The sequence below is a fragment of the Cloeon dipterum genome, chromosome 3, assembly GCF_949628265.1.
Source record: "Cloeon dipterum chromosome 3, ieCloDipt1.1, whole genome shotgun sequence".
Classification (NCBI taxonomy): Eukaryota; Metazoa; Arthropoda; class Insecta; order Ephemeroptera; family Baetidae; genus Cloeon; species Cloeon dipterum.
The window spans coordinates 28916910-28939404 of NC_088788.1; the positions used below are offsets into that span (position 1 = coordinate 28916910).

The 22495-nt window shown below is 36.9% G+C and overlaps 8 protein-coding genes across 9 annotated transcripts; 3 read left to right on the forward strand and 5 right to left on the reverse strand.

Annotated features, from left to right (window-relative positions):
• Positions 1–44: 44 nt before the first annotated feature.
• On the reverse strand, positions 45–2706 carry LOC135938446 (beta-catenin-like protein 1). Its single transcript, XM_065482087.1, has 10 exons — positions 2616–2706; positions 2415–2558; positions 2078–2268; positions 1692–2023; positions 1411–1634; positions 1208–1356; positions 971–1152; positions 739–920; positions 232–436; positions 45–179 (listed from the first exon to the last, which is right to left on the reverse strand). The coding sequence occupies exons 1-10, from the start codon at positions 2643–2645 to the stop codon at positions 91–93; spliced, it is 1728 nt and encodes a 575-aa protein (XP_065338159.1). The 5' UTR covers positions 2646–2706; the 3' UTR covers positions 45–90.
• LOC135938449 (heat shock 70 kDa protein 14-like) lies at positions 2666–4816 on the forward strand. The gene is made up of 9 exons (XM_065482088.1): positions 2666–2816; positions 2909–2989; positions 3063–3300; positions 3359–3557; positions 3613–3774; positions 3836–4094; positions 4150–4365; positions 4418–4632; positions 4690–4816. The coding sequence occupies exons 1-9, from the start codon at positions 2757–2759 to the stop codon at positions 4760–4762; spliced, it is 1503 nt and encodes a 500-aa protein (XP_065338160.1). The 5' UTR covers positions 2666–2756; the 3' UTR covers positions 4763–4816.
• A 174-nt stretch (positions 4817–4990) lies between these two features.
• LOC135938451 (peptidoglycan-recognition protein SC2-like) lies at positions 4991–5912 on the forward strand. The gene is made up of 3 exons (XM_065482090.1): positions 4991–5148; positions 5295–5615; positions 5686–5912. Exons 1-3 carry the CDS (start codon positions 5097–5099, stop codon positions 5868–5870), a joined length of 558 nt encoding a protein of 185 aa, XP_065338162.1. The 5' UTR covers positions 4991–5096; the 3' UTR covers positions 5871–5912.
• Positions 5913–6978: 1066 nt separating this feature from the next.
• On the reverse strand, positions 6979–9709 carry LOC135940772 (uncharacterized). The gene is made up of 6 exons (XM_065485815.1): positions 9422–9709; positions 9111–9349; positions 8799–9051; positions 8658–8736; positions 8428–8585; positions 6979–8328 (listed from the first exon to the last, which is right to left on the reverse strand). Exons 1-6 carry the CDS (start codon positions 9666–9668, stop codon positions 7925–7927), a joined length of 1380 nt encoding a protein of 459 aa, XP_065341887.1. The 5' UTR covers positions 9669–9709; the 3' UTR covers positions 6979–7924.
• A 1179-nt stretch (positions 9710–10888) lies between these two features.
• LOC135940665 (proton-coupled amino acid transporter-like protein pathetic) lies at positions 10889–15937 on the reverse strand. The gene is made up of 9 exons (XM_065485640.1): positions 15834–15937; positions 13310–13441; positions 13100–13250; positions 12811–12932; positions 12673–12757; positions 12339–12614; positions 11597–11775; positions 11357–11538; positions 10889–11296 (listed from the first exon to the last, which is right to left on the reverse strand). The coding sequence occupies exons 1-9, from the start codon at positions 15866–15868 to the stop codon at positions 10989–10991; spliced, it is 1470 nt and encodes a 489-aa protein (XP_065341712.1). The 5' UTR covers positions 15869–15937; the 3' UTR covers positions 10889–10988.
• Positions 15938–16468: 531 nt separating this feature from the next.
• Mocs2B (Molybdenum cofactor synthesis 2B) lies at positions 16469–19250 on the forward strand. Of its 2 annotated transcripts, none has more exons than XM_065484349.1 (10): positions 16469–16629; positions 16972–17227; positions 17304–17438; positions 17495–17607; positions 17662–17846; positions 18302–18381; positions 18483–18672; positions 18722–18819; positions 18874–19035; positions 19092–19250. In XM_065484349.1, exons 3-10 carry the CDS (start codon positions 17310–17312, stop codon positions 19197–19199), a joined length of 1065 nt encoding a protein of 354 aa, XP_065340421.1. In that variant the 5' UTR covers positions 16469–16629; positions 16972–17227; positions 17304–17309; the 3' UTR covers positions 19200–19250. The 2 variants fall into 2 exon arrangements, with proteins under 2 accessions (XP_065340421.1, XP_065340420.1); XM_065484348.1 differs by having other exon boundaries at positions 17662–17768.
• roh (reduction of Rh1) lies at positions 19233–19922 on the reverse strand. Its single transcript, XM_065484350.1, has 2 exons — positions 19765–19922; positions 19233–19559 (listed from the first exon to the last, which is right to left on the reverse strand). The coding sequence occupies exon 2, from the start codon at positions 19553–19555 to the stop codon at positions 19325–19327; it is 231 nt and encodes a 76-aa protein (XP_065340422.1). The 5' UTR covers positions 19556–19559; positions 19765–19922; the 3' UTR covers positions 19233–19324.
• A 779-nt stretch (positions 19923–20701) lies between these two features.
• Positions 20702–22409, reverse strand: Polr3F (RNA polymerase III subunit F). Its single transcript, XM_065484535.1, has 6 exons — positions 22250–22409; positions 22012–22129; positions 21450–21695; positions 21144–21395; positions 20916–21089; positions 20702–20858 (listed from the first exon to the last, which is right to left on the reverse strand). Exons 1-6 carry the CDS (start codon positions 22273–22275, stop codon positions 20763–20765), a joined length of 912 nt encoding a protein of 303 aa, XP_065340607.1. The 5' UTR covers positions 22276–22409; the 3' UTR covers positions 20702–20762.
• Positions 22410–22495: the final 86 nt, after the last annotated feature.

Consider the following 22495-nt stretch of genomic DNA (forward strand, 5'->3'; position numbering starts at 1 on the left):
TTCTCTTTTTAACTTGGAACCTCACTAAATGATTAAAACAGCGGTTTCAATGAAGTAATTATATCAAACTTTATTAATCGACAAGAGAAATTAAAATTTGTCCACCAGGTTCAAAATGTGTTGTTGCATTTGAGTTCTCCACTCCTTGTCGCCAAGGTCTCCAAGATTTCCAGCGTATTCTAAAAGTAAAGATGTCAGTACGGATGACACACCGTTCACAGGAAACAATACCTCGCATTATATGCTTGATGGTCTTAGTGGAACCACCCCTGAGGTTGAGCATTTGTAATGCTCTTTGCTTGATAGATGGCTGACCACTGCAGCAAATTTCCAGAATAATATAGTCGATCAACTGCAAGGTGAAGAGTCCAGCATCGAGACGCTTCAAAAAGACAGACTCTTCGTCCTCCTCTTCATCACTGTCTTCTTGGCGTTTCTAAAAATGAAAAAAATATTTAATTGAAAATGATTTATTAAATATTATTTAATATTGTCCAATAAAAGCGGGCAGGTTCAAAAATGCAAAAAAATGAATTCAAGGGTATGATCTGTGACCACTGTGCGAAATGTCATCTTGCTACTTAAAAAATAATCTTGAACGTTTATTTAAATAAATATGAAGTTTAATCTCATGCCCAGAAGGAAAAAAGTTCAAAATTAGTAACACATAAGACTTAATTATTGATAAGTTAACTTAGCAAATTTTAAATTATTTGATGCGATAGTGGATTAGCTCACCCTCTTCAAATCTTCGTCGATTGCAACATCTGCCTTTTCCATTTTTTCTAAATATTTGAAATGCAACTCCAGCAGACGATCGATTTTTTCATGGTCATTTTCAGCAAATTTAGTCAAGAGTCTTGTCCTTTGGTTTCCTCGACAGTTTCTTAACATGTTGGCAATAACCGAAGAAGTGTGCTCTGTGGAAAAATTGTTAATTTCATATCAAATAATAAATTCACGCAGCCACCTTCATGCTCTTCTGTTGACATTGTCCTCTTTTTGCTCTTGGGCGGTGTTTTCATGAACAGAGGAAATATTGTCCGCAAGCCCAGAATGTCAACAAACTTGTTGCAGTTGTCCTTTCCATCTGGACCTGACATCGCATGATCCAAAACTTTCAACGAACCATTTCTTGACAGTTTCTTTTCCCTGAGAAAATGTTAATTTAGTTCAAACTATTACTTCTTTGGATAAGACATCTTACCTCAACATCAGATTCATGAGTTGCAGTCCCTCGCCCTTAAGAAACTTATCTCTATTTGATGGCAAAACGAGGCTGCTGCAGAGACAGTTGAATAGATTCTCCATCATTTCCAGTTCCTCAGCAGAGGTTGGGTCATGCCTTTTATAGTACTAAAAGAAACAACAAGTGATGACCTGAAACACCATTTAACAAATAATACTTACGGCAAGTTGCTGGAGCAAAATATCAATGCCTTCCAAATCGCCTAAGAGTTGCCTGTTGGCATTCGTGTTCTGCAGCAAGACAGACAAAATTTCACTGGCGTAAAGCTTGTTAGCATGGAATGGCATTTTAGCTTTCAATCTTTTCAAAATCCAGGTCATCAGTCCCTGGCCGGCTGCATCACTGCAAACTTCTGATCGAACTTCTGTGATGTTCTCAAATATGGCTGTTAATAAGGCAGTTATGTAAAATACATTTTTATAAGCTATCAAACAAAACTCACATAGCGTGTTGTGCACTCCTTCAGCTTCTTCAGGCACACTTTCATCTAACCTCTCTAGATTTTGCACTAGCAGCGCGCAAGCTTGTCCAGCCATTAGCGCATCCACTAAAGCCTCTGATCCGTCTTGACTCTCGTTCAAAGTGTCTACGTCTGTCAGTTCTTGCAGCAGATTGACGACAGCAATGGCTATGTCTGTGTTTTCGTGGGCCAGGAGTTCCAGCATGGACGGGACAGCACCTAGCTCTACCAACTTTGGGTACAACTCAGGCACCGTCGCTAATGCTCTCAACTCAGTGAGGGTTGTGTGAAGTTCTACCTCAGACTCCATGAACCTGAATCAGAATTATAAATTAAAATTTCAACTCACTTCCAATCCGTTTCAATACTTTTCCGGAGAATCTGGGAATTTGATTCTCATTTCTTGATTTTTCAGGGCCCGTTTTTCGAATAAAAGAACCATTCTTTTCATAGCAGTTTCATCCAGAACATCAGACTCCCCCTCAGGAGCATTTTCAAGAGAATCAACGAGTTGTTTAATTCGCTGTCTATTGTCATCCGGCTCCTCTCTGAATTTTGGCTATAAAAAAGCAGAGTAATATGTAATTTTCATGTTATAATTTTTACTTAATTTTTCATAAAAAAATTGAACATAGATTGGCTTACAAGAGCAAAAAATGATTTCATTGTTCATAAAAATAATATCTTATTAAATTTTTGTCTTACTGGTGCAACTTGCTCGTCTCTTTTCCTGATAGAACTTGGCCGCTCATCCAGCCGGCGCATTTTTCTGTACCTTTCATACTCGCCAGGACCATCGTCCGACCTTCCAGGTTCATCGTCCTGAGGTCTCTTGGGTGTGTTTACAGGCTGTAATTGAAATTATATATAGGTTTGACAAAATAGTACTGCAATTTTAATGCAAACCTTAAATGTCAGCAACTCCTCAACATCCATGTTTCTCTTCTGAAGTTTTCTTGTTTGTGTTGCAGTTTGTTGTCTATGTTACCACGCCCCCTTTGATTTGAAATTTGTGCGCGATGCTTCTAATATTATTTTATTGTAGCAATGGCGGCTGTTTTTGGTGTGCATGTGGGCAACACAACTGCTTCTTTGTCCTGTTTTAAGGTGATTATTCACTCGGGACAAGCAAAATTGAAAATTCATCGATTTTAACGAGATTTATTTTTCATTTCCTGACAAAATGCTCCGATTTACAGGATGAGAAACTGGATGTCGTGGCCAACGAAGCAGGCTACCGGGTCACACCGGCGGTCGTGGTGTTCCATGAAAAGGAAAGGGTATGAAAAAAAAACAAAAGTTTTCTTAATTTTTCATTGACTCATATTTCTGCGGTTACAATTTTGGCAACAGGTGACTGGTTTAGAAGCTAAGGCAGGAGCTGCTAGAAATCTGAATTCAACGATCACTCACAACAAATTCTACATGCATGCTGACCCAAACAGTGAAAACTTTGAAGATGTTCGTGAAAAGAGTAGAGGAAAAGTTTATGCAGATGACGGAGTTGTCAAATACTTGATCCAAGAGGGGGAAAAGGAATTAAAAATCACTCCTGATGAAGTTGCGACATGTATTTACAAGAGCATGCAAAGTAAAAACGCATTGAATACATATTTGAATGGCTTCCTGTAATTTTGAAAAATGTTAAGGTATTGCTGACACTGCTGAGCGTTCAGTAAAGGCCCACAAGGCTGTTTTGACAGTGCCTTTGAATACGCCTACTGCTCTGCTAGAAAGGACTAGGAGTGCAGCTGAAGCTGCTGGATTTGAGGTTTTACAAATGATCAGTGAACCTTGTGCTGCTGTTCTAGCCTATCAAGTAGGCATCCAAGATCCAAGTCAAAATTGGTAACAACAGCTATGACAACCTTATTTGCAGAACCTAATTTCTAAATTGTTACAGTCTGTGCCTTGTGTTTCGGTCAGGAGGAGTAAGTTCAGATGCAACGATCGTAAGTGCTGCTGGAGGTGTCTATTCTATAGAAAGCTTTGTACACATGCAAGATTTAGGAGGTGACCAGCTGAATAGAATACTCGCTGAGTTCATTGCTGATGAATTTCAAAGGTTTGATTCTGATTTTAATTAAAGTTTGACAATTGAATTAATTCATTTTTAAACCCGACAGAAAGTTCAAGTTGGACCCTAGGGAGTCCAAGCGCTCAATGGCAAAATTGCTGTCAGCTGCTGAAAACTGGAAGCACATTTTGTCCAACCTCAATGCTGCTGATTGCTTTGTTGAATCCTTACACGAGGGAATCGACTATCGTGTCAATGTATCTCGTGCTCGATTTGAAATGCTTGCTTCCTCAAACCTTCAGGATTTGCTGCAGCCCATTCATGAAATTCTCAAGCAATCTGGATACTGCACTGATCAAATAACCCACGTGAGTTTGAACATGAATTGCTTAAAATTGTGACTAATAAATCACAATCTTTCAGGTTATTCTCAGTGGGGGCACGTTGAAAATCCCAAAACTGCAAAAGATGGTAGCTGATCTCTTCAGCAAAGCTGAAATTCTCACTGGCTTATCTCCAGATGAGGTTTTGGCCTTAGGAGCTGGAAGGCAAGCCAGTTATCTTCCTGCCTCATGGGATAAAACATTCAACGAACAGTCAATTACTGTCCAAGCTTCATCAAAAACTATTTATTATATGGTAGTAGAATTATATATCTATTTTTAATTTCTTATTAATAAATTATAATTAGCCAAGTGATGGGAAGTGGCAATGTTTGATTCCATCATCTACGCCTATCCCATTCATGAGGAAAATGAAGTTGACTGTACCTGAGGGAGGTTCCGAGCTAGTGGTTGAAGTAGCGGAAGGTGGCTCAGAGAAGGGAAGTTTGACCAAGCTTGGGATGGTCAGTTTGAACGAAATGAAGAGTGGAGCCTCTGTACTAATGGAAATTAAGTGGACAAAGTATGTGGCTTTCTTGAGTACTTACTGTATTTTTAATTGCATTTAATGAAATTACAGCACTGGTTTACAAATAAGCCTCAGCGATGGAAGAGAAAAGCGTGGAGTTGCAGAGTTTCCCATCAGTGATTGAAAGTCAGTTTTTCTGCTGGAATATTTCAATAAACTTTGTCAACTTTCATAAAAACTGTATTTAAAACTTAATTCCCCCTTCGTTTTCCCCTACTTGATCTGTTTACTGTCGCACACTTATTTTTAATTTGCTTGGCAACAAATTATCTTTGATGGCCTATGCTGGACCATTCGGCTCCTTGAGATTAGTAAAGCTGATCCAAATTTAAAAATAGATTAGGAAATTTTTTCTGATAGAGTGTACCATGGTTTTGTAAGACAAGTTTTGCACACGACCCAAAATATTGATATAAAAGCAGCAGAAAGTGTCGCGTTGGAGCTTGCTAGTTTTCAAAATGAAGGTCCTCATCGTAATTGCTGCACTGGTTGCATATGCGGCCGCTCAGAGTAAGTAAAAAGTCGGCTGTAAAAATTGATTTTCCTACATAGTATAAAAAAAACATTGAATAGTGTTTTGAAGCTAATTTTCAATATTATTCATAGCCTTTATAATGGTTTACTGCATCAATTGCAATTTAATGTGATATTCACAGGCTGCCCTAACATTGTGAGCCGCGCCGAGTGGGGTGCTCGAGCTCCAACTGGCATCACCTACTTGAGCCTGCCGGTTCCGTTTGTCGTGATCCACCACGGAGCCAGCGGCTCTTGCAGCACCCAGACAGCATGCTCTGGCGTCGTTAGGTCCTACCAGGATCAGCATATGGATGTCAACGGCTGGTCTGACATCGGCTACAACTTCATTGTCGGTGGAGACGGTAACGTCTATGAAGGTCGTAGCTGGGACAAGGTTGGAGCTCACGCCCCTGGTTACAACAGCCAGAGTATTGGAATCTGCTTCATCGGCACTTTCACAAGTAATTTATTTTGACTCAGCTTTAGTGTAGAGAAGTCTGCTTAACATAATTATGATACTTTCCCCTTCAGGCAGTACTCCTGTCAACTCAGCTATCAATGCTGCCCAGCAATTGATTGCCTGCGGTGTTGGTCAAGGAAACGTGGCGGGTGCGTATAGCCTGATTGGCCACCGACAGGCCGTTACAACTGAGTGCCCAGGAGACGCTCTCTATGCTGAGATCCAAGGATGGCCTAACTGGGATGCCAACCCTTAATTTTTTAATGGAAAAAAAATAAATAATCATTTAAGTTTGAAATTTATGTTTTAAATACCATAATTATGAAAATTACCCCTAAACTTTCCTGTCATTCTTATCAAAATTAAAATTTTTCAGATCAAAATAAATTCGAAAGCCTTTAATAGCTATATGATGTGGTTTCAATACCTGAAACAATAGAGTAAATAATATCCCTGCGACGTCAATGTAAAATGCTTAATGGATATTTACTAAAGGACATGAATTCAATAAGGACGTGTATGTATATGTTTAGAAAAACTCCATCATATTGCAAGGTTCTTTTTTCCTTAAATTAATACGACCAGAAAGTCGGTCCTGGTGAATTGTGTTTTGCTCTTGGCGTGTCAGCGGAGCAATTAGATAGTGACGATATAGTGTCGTTATTATGTAGACTTCATGTTTTTGCTCCCGGTGGGGCATACCCGCTCAACCACTCTCATGCAAACACTGCGTGCAGCGAGATATAAAAAGCGTGAAAACTGCAGCGAGAGCGAGTCGAATTTACGAGACGGCCGTTCTGTTTTACTACTTTTCAGCCCAAATGAGCATTTAATTAACTAGCATATAGTGCGCGCATCAGCTGTAAAAAGTAAGGCATTTTTATGCTAACTTTACGTTGACTATCTGTGCGACCGACGCGCCTTGCATCCTCATTTTCAGAAAAAAACGGACTATCCCATGCGACGGCCGTCAAGTTTATCTTGGTGCAATGACGATGACAGAAAAAATAAGCATCCCTGAAAGCGGAAAAATAATTATTCATTTTTAATTTCCCTCTTATGTACATACTGAATTTTCTAGTAAAAATCACAATTGAAGTAATATATATGTACACAGTTGAATTGTGGTCAGTTGTCAAATAATAACGTTAGCGGATGAAAATGGGCAACAAGGCTAGCGAAAGACTAATAAAAACAGACTGAATAAGTCATCGCGATGCGCCCGTAACGAGTTTTTCGTGTGTTTCGCCAAAATATGAAATGCAAGCTTTGATTTGCAACCTGAGTCGTGGCCACGGAAAAACCGCAGTAATGTGAATTCTCTTGCTCATTTTTGGTTTATTTTGAGAATTAAAAAAGAAAAGGAAATTTGGATTGGCTTTTATTAACATTATTTTTTAATACCATCCATTAATTAAACTACTTGTCACATGTTATGTGCTGGGGATTATAGCAATAATTTAAATAGCTGTGATGGAACACTCTTCTTTGACAACTGGTGCAAAAATAGAAGCAAAAAACCTACATTGATCATATTTGACACAAACTCGGAATATTGTACTGCATTAATATAATCAAGATAATTTAAAACTTATTATCTATGGCCAACAATTTGTTAATTCACTCAGGTTACCAAACACCTTTTTTATTAACATATTCTTGGTAGATGCCAATGAAGGCTAGAGCACGCGAGTTTGTCATAATTGTCTGACGATTTTTAATGCTGCTTCCTCTGTGTGAAGCGCAAGCTATTTATTTTTCATATTTCTCTACAAACACTTTCTAAATAAACTCGAATTGAAACTCATGTTCCCATTCTAGCTCATGAGAATTAAGGCTGTAGCCAGTAGCAGTATATAGGCGAAACTAGTAAAACAGGACCTTTTCTGTAAAAACATGGAAAACAGCTCTCTTTACTCTGAGGAAGCTGCATTTAATTTCTTATTTTGACAATTTTTTAAACATGTCACATATACATTACAATATTTCATGACAATGTTTACTAATATACAATCTCGTGATTATGGCGCCAGTTGGAGCTGAAACATGTCGAGTAGAACAATAAAAGTCTCAAAACTGAAACCAACAACTAACGAGGACCAGTCCGTTTATATCTTCATACTTTTTTCAGTCTAGCAGCCAAACCAATTAAAATAGATGTGGCGTGTACAAGTCTAATTCCATATTTTGTTATGTTATTGGGCGCCAACTGTTTCAATTTGTTCAATTTTGAGAAACCCATAGTAACCATACCATCCCACAAATATCCTCGATTATTAGTGTAAATGATGAAAAAATAAAATACAAAAATTATGTCTGCGGTTTCCGACTCAAGCAATCCTTGAAAGCTTTCCAGGAGGGACTTTGAGTGATACTGTTAGATTTCATACACAATATAAACAGCAAAAGTCCTCGACAACTTACAATAGTTACAAGAACTTGGTTCAGGGTTTGATATTGTAAAATAATTGCCACCATAACAAGAGCAAAGTCACCACCCATTAAAATGAACAACTTAATGAATACCAATAGAAACTGCTTGACGTCATTTTCCGAAGACTGAATTCTGCTTTCGCTGGTTTGCAAGTTCCTCATGCCCTCCAATATAGCTTTAAATACATTGAAGCTGGTCGATAAAAGCAAACCTACGTTGATCAAAATTGTTGCTCCTATGACGAAAACAAAGACTGGCAGAGTGTCTTCAAATGTTTGATCTGAAAAATAAATGATACTTAGTAATTGAGTAAAATTTAGTCAGAAATATACGCACACCATGCATAAATTAGCATAAAAATATAAATCTGACGTTTTACCTAGAACATTTAACCTTGTGGCTCTTTCGGCTTCCGACGTTAATACCAATGAGAGAAAATTCCACAAAATACAGGAGGCATATGCCACTACTGGGCTTCCCCATGCGAAGGCAGATGCTTGCCAAAATTTAATGCTGCATTTTTTTGGCTTGAATGACCTTGTGAAAACAGAGAGAAAAATATTTTTCATAATTACTTCTGAATTTAAGTGTTAAGCAAATAATATCCACCTGAAAGTAGTGTAAATATCGAAACACATCACAGTGACCCATAAAAATGATGCAAGCATTGCACACGGGGAAATAAGCTCTGTGAAAATTTTAAATAATTAGTTTGACTGGCCGTTGCTATATATAATATTAACTCTTTACGGATAATGTAGACGAAAACTTCTGAAAATTCGTTGTGATAATAGAAAATAAGGGTCAGGGAGAAAACGAAGTAGCTTGATGTGTAGCCACAAATTGTCTGGGTGTGCAATGTTTTTGTTTCAGGCAAAAATTGATATGCTAAAAACGCTAGGACTGTGAAAAACATGTTTGTAACAAGAATAACATCGATCCAAATATCTTTCTCTTCATTTCGGAAGTCATAGCATTCATATGCAGTCAATTGAAGTTCCTCCTGGAAAATATTGCAAAATATAAAAACTGTACTCCTGCTCTCAAATTCTGGGGCACTACCGTGAAATCAACACAGTAAATTTCAGGGTGGAATGATGCATTGGAGCCATCGTTGAGTATCACTAAGGTACCATTAGATAAAAATTCGTAGGAATTATTAGCTTCTGGTCCAACAAGAGCTGTCTTGTCGAGACAAAATGCATCATAAACAACATTGAAATGATCCGTAAGGCCAACTGATGTAGAGTTAATGCCATCCCAAATCTCGATTAATAGTGTTTCGTTTCTTGGGGCCTTAGCTGAAAGAAAAGGTACAGAAAAAGTGGAAATTTTCATTGATGAGCTAAATAAAAAATAAACGAAAAACTTACCACATGTCCTTATACAAGGTCCAGGCATCAGGCACGGACAGATCCACCACCAGTTGTATTCGTACCAGAATGTGCCGTTTTTGTAAATTCTTCCGTCAGAAGTGAGCAGATCTCCGTTTTTGATCACCGTCCCGTTGCGCACACTAGTTTTGGATTCTATCCCACAATCCATCTTATCAGAGTAAGCTATAATTGAGGCTACCAGGAATCCTAAAAGAAAAGTTTGGGAAGAAATTTTCACGAGCATGATTTCGTTGCTTTTGTGGACAATGTCGAACTGCAACTGTTTCTATGGCTCAGTTGACGGCGCATTTGTGTACACGCTAATGCAGCAGCACCCAATCTCTGGAGTATTTTACGTATGCGAACATTAATATACTTAAACACTGCGTTTTTTTAATTTGCATAATTTAGTTGAAATTAGTCACGCAAATAAAAAAACTGGACAACGCCTTAATATAATGATTCCACCTGAAATTGAGTTTAAATCATTTAAGTTTTGGGGTTTTAAATTATTAAGCAACACTAATTATTTATTAACACACAATAGGGCTTTAATTTATTAGATAATTCAAATGTAACGCAAAACGGATTCCCTTTGACTAAAGCTGTTTTAAGATGGTGAACCCACTTAACTTTTATACTAAGCAGTGCTTTTTGAGATTAAAATTATATTATACAAAACCAACTATCTGACGAGCTGCGCACTTTAAATCCATGCCTATGCAATTCACACTTTCCATGAGCGCAAATGAAGCAAAAAATGGAAAAAGGCATAATATTAAATACGCATGGAGGTCATTACTATATAATCGCGAGATTTAAAGGCTGGTGCTCCAAGTTCTTCACCGCGTAATTTCGACACACGGTTGCTTGCACAGCTGCATAATTTTTAAAGTCATCCAAAATAAAGAAGCGGAGTCCATATCCTCTGGCGCACTAAACATTTTTCTGACTTCAAGATCGGGGTGGCGCTGGATCATATTGAAATATCTAAGTCACACAGCAGCGGCTGATTACGTGTATCCCCAAATTTTGAGGCATAATATATATTAAACAAAAAATGAATTGAATATACACCTCATCTATCTGGAATTTCCCAAAAGTTCAACTGATTCGTCTTTATCGCCTTTGAAAGATAAGTAGATGACATTTAAAGACGATCAATCAAACAAGACACTCTAACCGCGCTGACCTCTCATACAAACGATTTAATTTACAGAATATTTGAATAGTAGTTCATTGTTGAAATTATTTTCCATGAAACTACAAAAGAGTCACACAAGCAAAATAAACACATGAAAATAATAATTTATTTCCAAAATATGACAAATATATTTACGCTTACACGCTCTCAATGCGTAGAATATTATTTAGAGCTTGTACTGGGGTCCAAGAGCCACAGTGCAATTAAACAATATGCGCAATATTTTTTAAGATTTCACTATTAAAATTAAAGACTTCAAACATGTTTTCTCATTTTTTTATTTATCTATCTTTTTAAATGGGAACATTAAAAAACTAATGCTCTTTTTGGTATTCACAATTTCTACTACAGTCAATATTCTTAAACAAATCTATACTGGTCAGTGAACTGTTTTAAGCTTTGCACAAGTCCTTCTTCCGGTTCTCCGTCTCCTTGGAAGGAAATCACGAGTGTTACAATACTTCCTGCGAGACCAGTGACAAAGACAAGTAGACCAAATAGGAAAATCAGGATATTCTTCCAAAGTTTCCAGTTCCATTTGCCCCACTTTCTCCAGTAAACGATCGTCTCAATCGTTGTGGGAAACAACAGGCCCAAGGTTGAGAGGCAAACCGACCCTCCTATGCCGATCAAAGCGTCAAAAAAAGGAACTCCGATGGCTAAGCCCGCTGTAAGTGAAAATTTACCGCGTGAATTCCTTTCAATTAATTTTTAGATAACTCATTTACTCGTAATCAGTATGAGCAAGAGGCGGTAAATGTACTCTCCCAAAGTGCCGCTGAATTTTGGCCACCTTTTCTCAATTTTTGGTGATAGCTTAGCCCAAGTAAACTCAACTCCGCAATAAAACTGCAGTGGATGGCTCAGAAGAATGCCAATTGATAGCATTATCTTTGATGATTGTGCCAATCTGTTTTGATATATGGGATTCAAAATTAAAGAAAAAAAAGTATTGAGAAGTAAAATACATTTCATCGTCGGGCAAATTGAGAGATATGCTGCCTTGAGTCTTTTCTCCATATTTCAAATAGCCAAAGAAACCAACGAAAGTAAAAAGACAGACTATAATAGCGAGTCCTGTGTTCAGAACATTGAAGCGTCCAAGGAAATTTTGGGGATCTTTCATGTTGTTCTCTAGAGGCATGACCTGGGGGAACGAATTATTATTACATATATATATTTTAGTGTTGAAATGTTCGAGTGTAGAAATTTGCACTGTAAATTCAGTTTGTCCGTAAAAACATAAACAAATAATTAAAATAATAGCATTACCCTACTTCCCAATATAGACAAAATTTTGAAAATTATCCACCTTGCGGAAAACATTGAAGACATTCAAATTTCGAGTAGTGTAAAACAGAAATTATAATTATACCACCCGCTGCAACAGACTGTTCAGCGGCATAGCATCCCTCAATCTGCAAGGCGTGCGAGAGTGCGAGATTTTATTAAGTGCGATCGATTTATTGAAACGTTTGTATGATTTCTATTGTTGAGCCTTCCCCTGTTGTGCCATTCTGGGCAAGGACTTCATTGTCATTACTTTTCTTTAATCTATTTTGTATTAATTAATTATGCTCTTTACTAGCTACTTCAATAGTTTTGGCAGAAAAAATAGTGCGTTTTATAAATCCCGCAATAAAGATAGTCAATTTATCAAATTCATCAATTTAAAATAAAGAATTAAACTGTATTTTTTATCATATTTACCACATTTATCCCTTCAAGGGAATAGACGATGATGCTGAAAAATATTGGAAGTCTAATCGCAGGCATAAAGGCTGGTCTCTCCGTAATGCTTGGAAGATCATCAAACACATAAATGAACACAATTATAACGGAAGCCAAAACTAAAACGTTGCTCAAGAGGGAGAATGGAGCTAGCACGCGCAGGCTTTTGATCATACCGAGTGCTCCAGCTACTACGCTCACCATCAAAATATACAACTTGATGTCGATGTTTGAATCTGTGTAGAAGTTGATAACCTTAAAAAAACAAAACAACTTTCAGGAACATATTATAAAAATTAACTCTTGTGTAAACCTGCGAAACATTGGCAGCGACGAATACTTGGAAAATCGTGCACACTCCAATGGCAATAATCATTACCATCACTTGAATAATTATTCTGAAATTAAAACTTAACGTTTCTTAACGAATTAATTAATAAAATTCTCTTACTTAACTACCACGCCCAACTTCCGGGTTTTTTCTGGTCCTTCTCTAAATGTCACTTCTGCAATCCCACCAAATCCTAAAGCTGGAATTTGATGCCTCCAGCACAATTCGTGAGCGCTTTTTACCTTAAAGATAGGCACAAAAAACTTAAGGCTTTAACTTGATCATAAACTCAGACTATTGGAAAAAGATCAGTATATCCGCAAGGATAATATTTTACTATTTTCACTTTTCAGTACTAAGAAGAAAATCTCATATTTGTTAAATTGTTAATTAGACCACAATTAATTACCAATATGTGAACACAATGGGAGCAAATAAAGCCAATAATGAGCGAGCCGAAAAGACCAGTGACCATTCCAGCATTGGCAAATGCAAATGGTGTTGCGAACACCCCTGTCCCAAAACTTCCCTTTATTAAATGAATTAGAGTGTCCAGATCTCTGAAAGAAGAAAATATTTTAAGATATTGTTTTAAATAGAATATTATAGTATTATTTACGTGGTTGGCTTTGAAATATTCCTCTGTAGAAAAGGATTTTTCTCCGGATCCCTCTCGGCATTTTTACACTCTCGCGCATTGGCGTCAGTGTTAGTTCCATTTTCTGTTCCGGATGCGTCCAATGCAGCAGAGCTTCACAACAGTTTGGTCGTTACAACAATATTAATCGCTAATAATACAATTGTTTAATTAATTTAAATTTAATTGTGGTTTAATTTTATAATTTGATATTTGCATTAACAGATTGTATTTATGTTCTTTTTTGGTCTTGTATAGTAGCTAATTTAGAGCCATAATTACTTTATTTTCTTTACTTAAATCTACAATTCTATTATTATGATGGGACAGATTTTTTAGTTAAATATACGCTATATACTAGGAGTACACAATCCTGTTGGCGCCATAGTTTTGTCCATGCAAAGGAAGTCGCGTTTTGGTATAATTTATCAAAGTACATATGTGACTCGTAATAATTTTTTCTTATTAGTAGGGCGTTTTTAATAATTACCAGAAATCAGTGAGATTGTTTTGTGACGTGGGTTTTAAGAGGTAGATGCTTTAAAAATACAATATATATTGATCACTCCGGTCCATTGCGTCGGATGGCGCGTTAAGCAAGAAACCCTGTTTAATTTGGACTACGTATACTGAATCATTCCAAATGGGGATTCCCGGTTGTTTACTGTTGGTCAGCTGCGGGTTAGCGACAATCGCTATAGTGACTCCACAAACTCTATTTCAACCGTCTGATGTTTTATTTTTTAATTAATTACGGAAGAGCTCTTGGGGGGCAGGGCGCTAATTTAGCTCGTGAATGACTCTAGATAATATTGCTCCATATAATATATCGCGCTGCTCTATTTAAGTGACTGGGAAAATCTATATTTTATACAATTGATTTTCAAATTTTTATAATATTAGAAATACTAAATAAATGCTAGAAGTTTTAATTAACAATTCTGGTCAAAACAACAACTTTTGCCTCAATTTCAACAATTTGGTATTTTAAGATCAATTTGCAAAATATTTTTCAAATCTCTGGAAACCGCTAAAATTGTCAAATAGAAAAAATTTCGACCTCGATTTAAATAATGTCAGGAAACACAAATTCAATGAATTCACCACTAACTAACTACACGCAGCGTCCAACGAGTGTTTCCTCGTGAGTCATAGCCTTTGATGAATTGGGAAGGAAATATTTACAGGAGAAGTACTCTCTTTGAGATTAGATTATAGACCAAAAAACCAGCAGAGATTATTATTGGGTGTATACCGGGCAAACAAGCTTATGTTTGCTGCACAATATCTCATTTCAAGGTTGATCGATCTGCTCTTTTATCTTTCGAATGCATAGAGGGTTCGGTGAATATTTGTGCAAATGTAATTAAAGGTACCCAGTAATGAAAATGAGGGGATTATGAATTACTCTGTAATTCGTCTGTAATGCAGACGTAATCTTTTGATTTTAATTTGGAATTTTTAATCTTTTAAATCCTCCATAAATTAAGGGCGTTAATCTTGCAAAAATGTTTGTCAACGCTTGCTCATGATGCTGCATTGATTGTGCAAAGTACGTACGACGAAAGCTGGCAAGTTAAAAAAATAATGCATTGGCAAATATTTAATACGCTGATTGAGAATTGTTTAAATCACTTAAATAGTTCTAATGGAAGGAAGTGGATATAGCAGACGAGCATTTAGATAGATTTTTAAAGGGCAAAGGCCGCACTAATACGTCAAAACCATTGCAATTGTGACAAATTTCAATTTGTCTTATGTTATTGCCAAAACAAATTACGCATGCAGGCAAACGAACCAATTAACAAGACATACTTTACAATTGTAAAAAAGCCCGTCAAATGATAAAATACTTGAAGATTTAATTATTAAAGAGAGGTTCCTGTCAACTCATTAATTGCTGTTACAGATTGACAATTAATCAAATAAATATTAAAATAGAGAAAAAGTTTTTGGTGAGTTTAAAATTTTAGAAAAGGGAAACCCTGCTTTTTTATTGGTTTTACGACTGGTATCAATATTATTGGATCGGTGTAGCCTGTCGGTATGTGAATCAGATTTACAATTACGGTCTTAAATTTTCGATCTGTCTATTTTAGTGATTTACAGAGCTTTGCGAAAAAAAATTAAGGTTAGGGGAATTTGAAATAATGGAATTACGATTGTCATTTAATGAGACCAATCGATCAATGAGTCATTTTTATATTTGTGATGACAATATTATTTCTACTAAATTTTTATTTTGGGATCTTTATCACTCTAGCAATGAACTAATTAAAAAAACTTCACTTATTCAGGAAGCTATAATTATATTTCTCTGTTACATATAGACAAATAAAACAAAAATTGGTTTTAAAAATGTAAATTTTATATAATTACTTAAGCCAAAATAAGAAATAAATACTGTTAAATGACAGTTGAAATTATCAGCACATTCCATCATAGTTCCACTACACATTAAAAGCAAAATGGAGGCAGTATTATTGCAGATGGCATATAATTTTACCTGATTGAAATTTTGTTTCGTCTGCCAAAGCGCATGGTCCGCTGCTTAGTGGCAAGCACAAACGCTCTCTGGGAAATAACGCACCAGTCTGATATCAAATAACAATCTCGAGCGCATTCATATACTGATCGTTGAGCGCCACGATCAAAAATTTAATCAGTGAGTTTAAAATTGAAGGTATATAATCCTCATTCAAAAGCTGTGTCAAAAAGACTTACTTTATCACATTGGACTCGATAATATTTTCACGAATCATGTAGCGTCTCCATTCAATGATTTCTGCTGCCCGCCAACCGCCGCGACTCCACTTTCACTATCCTGTGATTTTGTCTTGAAAATTTCTTTAAAATAAATTATATTATTTAAAATCCGTAATTTTGTAGGAAACACAGCGTAGAAAGCCGCAGCGTACACCTGTACTGTACGTGAGCAATAAAGCGCAATTTACGCTAAATTACCAGCAGGTCTTTCATATTCCACGTCTTCAAAATTTGCTGATATTTCACGCTCCATCCTTTCCTCCCTAGCTTCCATCGTTCGAATTATTATTCTTCCCTACCCGCCGACACGTTTTAAAAAAGTTGGAGCATGGAGAGAAAAGGGGCGTAACTCTTGTGGCAGTGCCGAGTGCGTAGCGTACCTCCGGGCACGCACGGGCAGCTCTTCGCTCAGCATCTTCAACGTGATCATATGATTTTGATATAGATAGGGTAAATTAATCAACAACAGATAGGAGACGACTTGTCAGTATTTTCTTGTCGATTCAGTCGAATGATCAGCATCTTTACTTATCTCGGTAAAACCTTTGAACTGAAAGACTGCCCTGTAAACCTGATTTATTATTGGACAAGTTTCGCCGAGTCAATATTCTCTCAAACTGCATGAAAGCTGATGTCGTTGACTACTTCGGCGGAGTAGATTTCATATCCAACTTGGGCACACACCCGATGGCATGGTATTACATTACGCATCTTTTGGTCACACAAAAATGTATAGTCTAACATACATTACTACCACAAATTTTCATTGCATGATTACATTTTATTTAAGTTTTTGCCGTTTTTGCTGACTTTACCAAAGTTATCTAATTGCCAAAGTGAAAAATGTCATGTAAATGACATTTTTTTTTGTCTTTCAGGGTCAACCTATTGTAGTTAAAGTGCTACTATTTGCAAGCGCCAGAGAAATTAGTGGAGAAAGAGAGTCTGAAATCCAGGTCCAACAGGAAGAGACATACGACACATTATTCAAGAAAATCGTGCAGCGTTTCAAGTTGGAAAAGTTGCAAAACTCCTTGATCCTTGCCATCAACGAGGACTACCCAGACGCTGAAAATACTCAGCTGAACTTAAAGCCTGGTGACCATATTGCAGTAATTCCCCCTTTGAGTGGAGGTACAAATAATTTAATACCTACTTGATTAACTGACAGTTGATTTCAATTTTTTGTAACGCATCAATATCAATGCAGGCTAACATGGACACCGTGAAATTGACTTATGACAAGCTCAGCGTGGAAGAAGCAACCGCAGCTGTCACATCTCCTAAATGTGGCGCGGTTTCTCTATTTGTCGGGACCACAAGAGATAATTTTGACGAGAAAAAGGTAATTGGGATATTAAAAATTGATGAGCAGTGAAATAGATTTAAATTGAATATTAGGTAGTGCAGTTGGATTATGAGGCGTATGATTCAATGGCGGTCAAAGTCATGAAGGAATTGTGCGCGGAGGTTCGACGAAAATGGGCAGTGGAAAACATTGCCATTTACCATAGGTACGTTTTATATCTCGTGTTTTCATAGCATTGATTTTAATTTGTGTCATTCAGACTAGGGACTGTTCCTGTGTGTGAAGCGAGCGTGGTAATCGCAATTTCTTCAGAGCACCGAACTGAGTCGCTGGAAGCTGTGCAATACACAATTAACACCCTCAAAGGTCAGGTGCCTATTTGGAAAAAAGAGGTTTATGATGACCAAAGCTGTAGCAAGCCCGAGTGGAAAGCCAATAAAGAATGTGCATGGAGCAATAATAATCTACCTCACAAATAGATGATGATTGGTAGATGGGACATAGCTTGTGGTTTTGGGAAATTTCTGGGATAGTTTATTGTTAAACTGGTGCAATATTTTGTTTTTGTGGATATTGAACCACAGGTTTTATTTCAAATCCAATACTAATTTTCTTGATATACTGTAACTTTTTCAACCTTCTTAAGCTGCTGTGATTAGCATGAAATGACATCGAAACTCTATATATTTAGGGTTCAAGGTTATCCTCCAAATAAACCTGGAACCTGGGTTTATGTTAAGCATCGCAAATCCATTTTTTATTGAAGCAGTTTGAACTGCATTTTTAGAAACTGTTAGCAACACTAAACTGTAGAGGATTGTTCAGATTTTCAAATATATTTTTCTAACAGTTAAAAATTGAATTTCATTTGATAATCATTACCTTTTATCACTTTTCAGCTCCAAAAACACAGAGAAAGATTGAACAATCATCTGATGTACCTGAGGATTTAATCCAAATAACAGCTAAGCCTGAGGAGGTTTGTTGCTTATTAGTTAATTTGCTAACACCTAGACAGTTGATGATTCGTAGTTAGTAGGTAAAATCAAGACTCGTTTATATATTATAATTTAAAAATAGGTTAGGCGGAGAATTGATGCATTGATACGAAAAAAGAGGGAAGATATCGACAGGGTGAACATCAGAGATTTTTGTAGTAACCCCAGAATAGCAAATGAGGAAAGCGGAGATCTCTTAGAGATGGACAACTCATGTGCTCGTGTTAATGCTGTGCTCGTATCTCGGAAAGAAGGAAGGAGTCACCTTAAAAGTAACTGAATGTCATACACCTTCAATCTGATGATGATCTTTGTTTTCAGTCAGCAGAGTCACAAACGAATGGGGCCCACAGACAAGAGGACCGGAGCCTGCTTTGGTACAAGCAGAAAGCACCTCGCTAACTCCAGTGCAAAATAATGTAAATTTATCTGACTGTGTCCATTCCCACTAATTGCATAGTTGATTCATGCAGATTCCCCCGAGAGTAGGAGAGAGGCTGCGGAACATAGAGAAACATCTAAATCTAGAAAATTCGGAGAAGCCTGTTTCCAAAGACATTTACTCGAGGCTCAAAAAAATTGAAGACAGGATTTTGTTTTTAGAGGGAGTTTCTCCAGAATATTTTGTGCAGCTGGTAAACAGGATGTTAATTTTAGTAACCGAAACTTTATAAGTGTGATATATTAACAGTCCCAGAATCAGCCTAAATCCTTGGAGGCACCACCAGAGAAGAAAAAACGAACATACACTGCTCAGGAATTAAGGGAGCGACTACAAGCAATCCAGGAGTTTCAATAATAAACTTTGTTATTTGAATAATAAAGCTACATATTCTTAACTAGAACATAACATTTATTTTCGCTTTTCCATTCTACCAGCTGAAATCGGCATTTTTAATGTACACAATTAGCTCACGAGAGGACTTAATGGCCAGACTTCTTTTGAGACTCGGCCCACTTAGCCTTGTTGGCGGGTGAGTTGGCACCCTTCTGGATTTTGTAGAAAAGAGGGGTGCAGACAGCTACTCCAATGAGGTAGTACTTCCAGATCCACTGGTTGTTGACGTGCCATTTGAAAGGGAACTGGGCTATTTTCGCGGACAAGGTGTAGGGGTACTTCATCGGTCGGCCAACGGTTCCTGCAGCTCCAGACATTTTTCTGAAATTTCCCAAGAGATATGGATTAAAATTATGATTTTTTCAGCGTTAGAGGCTAGCAGGCAAGCGGCTATAACCTTGTCATTAACATTGATAAATATTACAAAATTAAAAGTTAATAAAGGGAAACCAGAACTTTTTAATCGCAGAGTAATTAGAGTTTCAATGATATTGTTTCTATTGAGAGGAAAATGCTGAAATAATACCTGTTTTGATTGAAAACTGGGCAGTCAGTTGAACAGATTTTCCAGCGGACAAGGAGTTCACAGAAGAGAATACAGCTGGTTGCAAAGACGGGAACCTTACATTAGCGCGGGAGAAAGCTAACAAATTTAAAAGCTCAATGGAAAATGATAATCATGTTGTGAGAGAACTGACTAACAAAAGCATTATAAATTGAAACCTCATTTTAGCCAATTTAATTTTTAGAAACATAATTAGGGATATAATAGGTCATTTACAACCAAAAACTAAAAAATATCTCTTTCTGGGCTGCCAATTTCCAATGATCGACAAGGAAAAACTATAGCCCATTTTTAACCGTTTAAATCCCTCTATTTTTAAGTTCTCCTTCGAGCGTTAAGTGTTCGTACTGCCATACTGTCAAAGGAACATAAAAACACTAAAATGTGGATGAAGTTAATGACGGCGTAGTACAAGGCCTGGAAATCTGAGTGAAAGCGAACATTTTCAGTTCACGTGAGAAATTTTCTATTTGAAGAGACCTTCACATTCACATTTGAATTAGGCTACTAAAAATAAATGATGCACCAAAACCCGTATAATTCAGCCAAAAAACCGTAAATAACCAACTTAACCAATGGCTTCTCCAATCGACTAACCCACTCCAGAGTACAGAAATATTTGAAAAAAAATCGCTACAACTTGCTAAGAAATCGTCAACAACTCGCCTAGTGGACATAACTATTGCAGCCCTTTGCCAAATTGGAGCTTAAATTCCTATACATTTTTTAATTAAATTTAAAGAGGCAAGGCTGGAGTAGCATCAATTAAGAATTAAATGAAATGCCCACAGGGGAAAGCCCCTCCTAACCGATTTCTTAATACTGCACTAAATGCAGAAAAGATGACGCAAAGTCATTGATTCCTTATGTTCCTAAAGTTGAAAACTTGGTTCCTAGATACTATGTAATTATACATTTTATTTTTTTCTTTATAACAATATTCTCGATGTGAGCATTGATTACATCAACTCGTTGGGATCCAAATGCAGCCAATCTGTGAAATATTTGCAATTGCTAGGAGTTATCCTTCCAGTCAGAGAGCACTTTTCTGAAAGCTATAATTAAGGTTGTCATCCGACACGAAAAATTAAATGCATGTTTCGAAATCTTACAGGGCATGCTCCACAGGGCATTCTCACAATGCTAGGCGTGCTAATTAGAGGGGCAACTGCTCTGAAGCATTCTACAGTCACTCCACTTGGTTCAACCTTTGATGAGCATTCAATTTTTCCATCAAAACTTAGACACTGTAAGATTTTTTGTATGTCATTCTCTTTGATTTGAACCTGAAATACAGTACAATTTGAATGTAATGTAAATAGCTTAAATTCAAAACTTACATTGAAAATTTGTAGTCTACAAATGAATTTCAGTATCTCCGAGATTGTCACAAAGGAACGTGTGAGAATTTCTAGAGGCCCAATTTCCATTTTGGCAACACTTTCAGCCTTCGCAGTAAGGAATTTCAGAGTTTCTTGAGTGAGGAGATCAGTGAATTCAACATCAAACTCTTGCTCTTGATAAAAGGTGCCACCAGTGACTCGGCTGTCTGGCTCTACATCATACAGCATGTATACTTTCCTTTTGCCAGCCTTTGGGTATAGAGATATGAATATTTCAAAATAGAATGCCACATTAACTATTACCAGCACACTCTTGACGGATTTAACCAATTTTTTGGACTCCAGTTGTTTCAGTATTTTGTTTAATGTGTGATTCGGTAGATTTGTCTTGGTTCGGATATCCCGAATCCAGATACCTTGGTCTCCTGAACGTGCAATGTGATCATAAACAATTTGATCCTCAATTTTCTCGAGTCCTGGAATGAGGTTGGCTTCTTTCAGTTTGTAGATCAGATTCTTATGTTCATCTGCTAAAATTTCAATTTTGCCCTGTAATTTAAAAATAGCGAATTTAATATATTATTTGCATGAGTGCTAAAATGTTTAAATTTTGTAAGTTAATGGAAACTATGGAAAAGCTACAGTTTCTGCCGGGTTACACATCTCGCCAGTTCTTATGAGAATCCCATGTAAAAGTAGGAAGGCGAAAACTAACTCGGCGGCGAAAAATGTAATTTTAACAAACTCATCAAATGGGAAATGTTGCACAATGTAACGTTATATTATAGTACGTATGTATGTGATTGCATAGGGCTGAACTGATTTTATACAGCATAATAATGTGAACGAAAGCGCAGCCACAAACCTGGGCCAATAAGCCATTGAAAATAGTCAAAATGTTGCTACTATCGCAATCTTCAAATAACTGCTTGCGGGCTTTCTCATCAATGCCATTAGGGGCACTCTTCAGTACGTCAAGAATCCTATAAATGAAAATGAATTAGCATCACAGTAGATACATACATTTCACTGTAAATTGAGCGGAAAGCATGAGTCCACCTTAATAATGTTTCATTATGAAAGAGCCTTTAACTTATACATACTTTGCTTCTACTTTTGCTGTGTCCATGGTTTGATTTTGATCAAATCAGCTCGATAGCTGCGAACCGGAGTAGTTTCGTTTATAAAAACAAAAGCTCATTCACAATCGTTCACAATTCACACTTAGAAGCGCTTAGAAGCACATGGGAGTAAAATGTGGGCGGTTATTAAAAGAATTGAGGGATTCACTTCACACATCATGCGCATGCGTACAATTCATGTCTTCGTCAGATGTTTCCTAAAATATC